The sequence below is a fragment of the Oryza sativa genome, chromosome 2, assembly GCF_034140825.1.
Source record: "Oryza sativa Japonica Group chromosome 2, ASM3414082v1".
In the NCBI taxonomy this organism is placed as follows: domain Eukaryota; kingdom Viridiplantae; phylum Streptophyta; class Magnoliopsida; order Poales; family Poaceae; genus Oryza; species Oryza sativa.
This window is the reverse complement of record NC_089036.1, coordinates 24,112,076-24,118,548: the sequence shown is the minus strand read 5'-3', so window position 1 is coordinate 24,118,548 and position 6,473 is coordinate 24,112,076. Positions and strand designations below refer to the sequence as shown.

At 42.0% G+C, this 6,473-nt stretch overlaps 1 protein-coding gene across 1 annotated transcript; it reads left to right on the top strand.

The window, feature by feature from the left end:
- Positions 1–377: 377 nt before the first annotated feature.
- On the top strand, positions 378–1,414 carry LOC107277797 (glutathione S-transferase T3). Its single transcript, XM_015769006.1, has 2 exons — positions 378–665; positions 815–1,414. The coding sequence occupies exons 1-2, from the start codon at positions 378–380 to the stop codon at positions 1,412–1,414; spliced, it is 888 nt and encodes a 295-aa protein (XP_015624492.1).
- The last annotated feature ends 5,059 nt before the right edge of the window (positions 1,415–6,473 follow it).

Below are 6,473 nucleotides of genomic sequence, written 5' to 3'. Positions count from 1 at the left end.
CGTATGTCTGAGTCTCCTTGTTTGATTTTGATCTTTATGGGCTTACTAGGCGTCTAGGCCCATCTAAATCATTCGCACAGCAAAACGTACATTGTCATCATTCATGTTTTATATGCAGTGTCTTGTTCTATGTCAGAGAGCTAATCTTGCAGAGCATATATAATATTTAAGAAATAAATTTGTGTTTGCACTGAGTCCTTAGTACTGCGCAACCAATATATATGCTAAATAAATACATATTGCAAACAGTATAACCTGATGTACATTGCAATCACTTGTTGATGTTTCTGAGATAGATTGGAAAGGTTGTCAATTTATATATTTATTGCAGTGACTAGATTGCAATGACAAGTGGAGGTGATTCCTTTGTGCGCATGATGTCCGAGGACACTGATGTCGAAGTGCTAATGCCAAATGAAGACCTTCGTACTTCAACAAATGGTGCAAAAGGAAGTGCCAAAAGATCAAGCAACTATACTCATAAGGAGGACATTCAATTGTGCATTTCATGGCAGAGCATTAGCTCAGATCCTATTATTGGCAATGAGCAACCAGGGAAGGCATATTGGCAGAGGATCGCAGAGCACTACCATGCTAACCGTGATTTTGAGTCTGATAGGAATGCAAACTCTCTTGAGCACCATTGGGGTAACATTCAGAAGGAAGTAAGCAAGTTTCAAGGTTGCTACAATCAAATTGAGCGTCGTCATCCAAGTGGCATACCACATCAAGAGCTTGTAAGTTAAATTGTTTATTTATTATTATTAATAACAATCTTGTATGTATGTGAATTAAAACTTAAATTATGTTGCAGGTTCTTGAAGCTGAGGCATTATACTCGTCCACTGCACCAAAGAATAGGGCATTTCAGTTTAATCATTGTTGGCTCAAGTTGAGGAATTCTCCAAAGTTTCAAACACTAGAATCCCACAAGAGGCCACGGTCTAGGAAGTCTTCGACCCCAATTGAGAGAGCTGGTGAAGAAGATGAAGGAGATGATGCTAGCAAGAGTACAGCTCCTGATTTATCTCAGCCGAGTGCTAAAAAGAGACCAATAGGTAGGAAGCAAGCAAAGGAAAAGTTGAAGAATGGAGGACAAGATGGACCATACAAAGAGGCGATGAAAGATTTGCTTGACGCTAAAGAGAAAGAAGCGAAATTGAAAGAAGAGAGATGGAAGGAAACTAAGGAGATTCAAGAGCGCAAGCTCTTATTTGCTGAGCGTAAGTTAGTGTGGGATCAAGAACAGAAGATTATGTTTTGTGATGTTTCCACCTTGGAACCGGATGTGAGAACGTATGTGTTGGCTATGAGGGCACAGATTGCAGCTTCAAAGGTGGCTGCCCTCAATGGTGGATTTGATGGTAGTAGTGGCTTTGGAGGTGAGTTTGGTGGCGGTAATGGAGAAGTTTGAGCACTTCGATGGAATAAGTTGGATTCTATTGGATGATCCATGTGTCCTTTACTAGTAGGATATGCCATTATCACGATTGGTCTTTGGAGTCCTTTTTTGTTAATTATTTCCACAATAATTTTAGTGTCACTTGCTAGTAGGACATATATTACTTTCAGATTTGTTATTTATAATCGAATCATTCATGGTTGTAGGATGTATTATTTTTAAATTATATAATGCATCATTGGGTTCACATAGTGTATTTTTTATGAGCAATTTTCATTTTCATTGGTGAATTACGAATCTTGGTTGCATCTTGTTGTCGTATATGGCACTGTACCCATACCATATTTACATGTTTAAAAATTTTAATTTTGTATTCGAATTGTAGTGTTTGAAATTGTGAATTTAAGTATGGTTAAATTATGTGAGTTAGAAATAATTGTGTTCGAATTTTTGTGGTGTTAAACATACTGTATATGGATTGTATTTTAAAATACAAGATAAACATGAGTAGGGACTAAGAAATAGGGGCTACTGCTGGAGTTGGAGGCATTTTTTAGTCCTTGAGAAATGGGGGCAGCCCTCATTTAACTTTTAGACGCTTCAAAATAAGGTCTATTGCTGGAGATGCTCTTAGGTCCCCATCGTTTCCTTCAATCAGCATTAGCCGCTACCAAAATTTGAAATTTTAAAGTTTTTCATCGAAGTTTATTTTCCAGCATTGGTATTTAAGTCGCTAAAAACACATATATGAAAGTCTTATCTGTAAATTATTATTATTTTGCTAATACGCCGAATGGCGTATTATATGTATTTGGCCAAAGGATGGGGGCCTTAAACCTTAGCCTTAGTCGTGCCCTACAAAAGACACACGCCTCGTCAGGGCAAGGGTACTCGAGCGTGGAGGCATGGTTCGCAAGCCATGGTCGGCGAGGCCATGCTCTAGCAATGCGGTGCAGTCCACCTCCTCTCCGAGCGCGGAGCTCCAACGGGTGATGGCCAATGAAAGAAGGAGACCGACTTGCCGTTGGTTGTAGCATGTAAATTTCTTGCACTTTCTTAATAAATTTCGGCTAGTGTTCGCTAGCTCGACCAAAAAAAAGAGAGGCTAATGATGGGGTTAGGAAGTGAAAACAAGCGCAGTGGAGGAGAAGAAGATCGAGAGGCCTATTTGTATGATGCTTTGTCGATGTAGATTTAGTCCCATGCTCATCTCATCCCTCAGCCACAACAATCCCATCATTGTAGAGCTCATCAGCTTGCTCTACCATCTCTCCTTGTTTATGGGCCACTCCCAACCTGCTACCCATCGCCTGATCTATGAATCTAGCTGTCAATGACCTCATTGGCCCTAGTCTTGAGATCACCCAGTGGATCCTTTGGCAAAGTGGATCCGCCTTTGTTTTGCTTTGGAGAAAGAAAACGATGACTTAGCTAAAGATCTCGTCGGTCAAAAAGAGAGATGCCTTTGATATATGCTGAAAAATAGAGGAGAGGCAGTGTCAGCTGGAGAGCTCTTTATCCACACCCGTGGGGATCGAGCTTATTGGCGTAGAGGGAGAGACATTGAGGGAGAGAGAGTGCAAGGGGATTTTTTTGTAATTTCTAGATTTGGTGGTGTTTAGTGCAATACTTTGAACTTATTTGTAAATTAAGTAAAACATGATTGTAATAGAAAATATCATAAACTGACATAGAAAAACAAAGATAACAATTGAAGCCACTAGCGCTATGGAGAAAATGTGTGACCTCGGTCTACATATAACGGCTATGTGTTATTACCATGTCACTTCTAAAACTACCATATAACCATATACGTTTTTCTCCTACTTATCAAAAATATAATTAACAAATTTTTTTACCGGTTTAGTTTACAAGAAAAAAGTTTGACTGCATTGTTGATACCCTACCATCCTTGTACGAAGGCAGGCGCTACACAACACCGCTGCCGCTGCCGTCGCCGCCGTAAGCTAAGGCTGTCACGCCGGCGACCGGCCACGGCCGACGTGGAAAGCGACCTAATCTGTAAAGTGTAAACCCACCCTATAGAAAAACCCGGTTGGTGGGACGAGAATCACCGAATCAGCGTCGACGACGACGGCCGACGACTCCAGCAGCGGGGGTCACGAGACTCGGAGCCGAGAGAGAGAAAGAGGACCACGCGCGCATTCACTCAACTGCATAAAAAAACCCCCGCGCGGCGGCTGCGCAGTCACGTCTACGCTCGCGGGATCGCTCGATGAAATCAACCAAAATCTTAAACAAACCGAACCAACCAACCAACCGTCGCGCGTGTGCGCGCGAGGCGCTCGATTAGCGGAGACGCAAACCCATGTAACACCGTGCGGAAAAACTTAAAGAAATCCGCGTCGCTCGCGCCGTCGCGCGCGCGGGGGGCGCGTAGTACCTCCACACACGATTCTGCACTTGTACTACCACGCGAACCTGATGCGGTTTACCGGTCATCGATTGGCTGCGAGGCTTGCTGTTACTGGTGGTGGTAGACTGGTAGTACGTTGCTTGTACTACCTCACTCATGTCTGGAGATTACTACACTTCGATCTTTTCCTCTGTTTTGTTAATTGAGATTTGGAGGTGTTACTGTTCGCTGTGTGGTTAAGTATATTGGTGTATAACTACAAGTTGGTACTCTCAAAGGGAAAAAAAGGTACTGCAAATTGGCTAATCTATGATTCTATTCTGCACATGCATATAGATAAGCACTATAATAAGGAACTGAGGATCGTGAAAAGTGGCATTAATTATAACAGGACCATGTACGACTATACCACTGGCAGGGATTTCACGGAATCAACTATAGGAGTAGGTTAGTTGGCACTTGGCAAGGTTGATTGATTCACTAACGTGGGGAAAAGAACACACGAGATCAAAGGCTGTCGTGGGCTTAAAATAAAAGGGCCCATCTGGGATCAGCTCTTTTAAGCCCACATCACTAGCCAGGAGGCTAGGAGTCCAGTATTGCCTCGTACTGGGCCGTCCTCTGAAATTTGGAGGCCCTGTCTAAAATTCTAATCAAGCCTTAAACTTAAGTGACAAAATAAAAAGAGGTAGACTATATAACAGCATACCATTACAACGGAATAGCTGTCGTTAGCACGATACTCTATATGCATCAGATATGGTACCAGGTACTATACCGACGTTAGCATGATCCGATAGGTATAGGATCTGGTGTACCTAGATATTATGCTAACATAATCATGACATCAGCTATTCCATTGGAATGATATACCGGTGGTATCTTCGGTAAATTGTGAGCATGCTAGGAATTTAAGTAAAGGGCCTTAGGGTTAAAATCACACGTTCTTAGTCACTGCACTATCAAGTGCATTTCAACCCTAATGCCCTTTTATGATCTATATCTGCCCTCCTAGCCTATTTTGGACGAGGCTCCCTCGTCCTAGAAGTAAATCATCGTATCCATAATCCAACCGATTAGTAGAGAAAAAACATACTTTTCGAACGCAACAGTTCTTGTCATCTTGTGCTCTTCAAATGTTCATTTTCCCCTTACTTAAAGGACATGGAAAACAGAACAGACCCCTAATCAATGAAGCATTGTTGACTAGTTATTCATCATACACTATTTTATCATGTTGGTATAGACAAAGTATGTTTGCTTTTACCAATCACAAACAAAGTACTTGAAAGTCTAAAAAATGCACTATAGAGAGTATTTACGAAATATAAGGCCTCTCTTTTAAGGGAATAATTTATAGTTTCAATAGAAATGAGGGAGACACAACTGGAGGACTGAAGCGTTAAAAACTGAATACACATGTCGTTTATTTCACAATTTATACGCTAATATTATAATATAATACCTCTAGTTTTCAATATATGATGTCGTGGACATTTTGATAAATGTTTGTATCATTTGTCTTATTCAAAATTTTTCTGCAAACATAAAAAGTATATGTTATGATTAAAAAAAATATTAATAACAAATCAAATAAAAAAAGATGGATAATCAAATGTATGTACAAAAGTCATATATTAAAAAATTGTTAATTGGATCATGCCATTCCAAATTTACCAATTTGAAAAAAATGACACTACTGTTCACGATATCGGTTAGGTGCCATTTAAATTTTTGCAAAATTAAAACCATGCAATCGTCATCAAATTTTTCATCTTATTCCTTCTTTTTTTCCCTTATTCTCCTCATTAGCGAGCTCTGGGACACATTAGCGGTGTCGATGTTCGGATCATGGTGGACTGCGGCACCACACATCGAGCATGGTCATCGTCTGATCCTCAAGCGGGCCGAGGCAATGCAGTCCGGGAACGGGTTCCTACCTTATTCGGAGGCGGTGGGACCGGCAAGGTCCAGGATAGCATGAATCATAGGCCGGTGGATCCAGCGAGCCGAGCTCCATGCCAAGGGTATGGTGATGGGGGAGGGAGGAAGCACCAGGGATATGGCCTTTCTGGCTCCGGCAATGATCTCGGATAGGGGAGGATGCTCGCTAGCTGCCTCCTTTTTGTCGATGCGAAGGGGGAGGGAGGGAGGGTTCTTCACCGGAGCTAGCTGGTTGCCTTTCTCGTGGATGACCCCCTGATGGGAAGAACATGAAAAATCTGACGACGACTGTGGATGTTTGATGTCGCGATTCCGGTATTTACATAGTATGGGGATCGTTGATACTAGAATATATACGAGATTGTAGTAAAAAAGATGGAGACGAGGATTTTTATACAGGTTCGGGCCCCTAAATTGTCAGGTAATAACCCTACTCCTATTGGCCGAAGCCGGTCGTTGCTCTTATTCACCATAATCACACCAGTACAATATTTGGGGTAGCCTATCTAACTGTTGTCGACTTGGCGGTCTGAAGTGCTGACTCGTAGTCGACAACAGGGTAGCCTTCCTCCTTGAATCCGTATCCGGCGAGATCAAAGACAGCGCTATGTCTCTCCTGACAGTATCCATAGACACCGTAGGGGACTAGCCATGCTTATTTCTGAAGTCAATATCCGGCGGCGTGTCTTGGCGTATATTGGCTTGTATGTTGATCTTGTGCCTTGATCTATTGTTCCGTGTCCTCCCTCC

Bases quoted from the DNA above. Each gene is read 5' to 3' on its own strand.
- LOC107277797 (XM_015769006.1), top strand. From the start codon at position 378: ATGTCCGAGGACACTGATGTCGAAGTGCTAATGCCAAATGAAGACCTT. The intron at 666-814 runs GTAAGCAAGTTT...ATTATGTTGCAG, and splicing joins GGGGTAACATTCAGAAGGAA to GTTCTTGAAGCTGAGGCATT.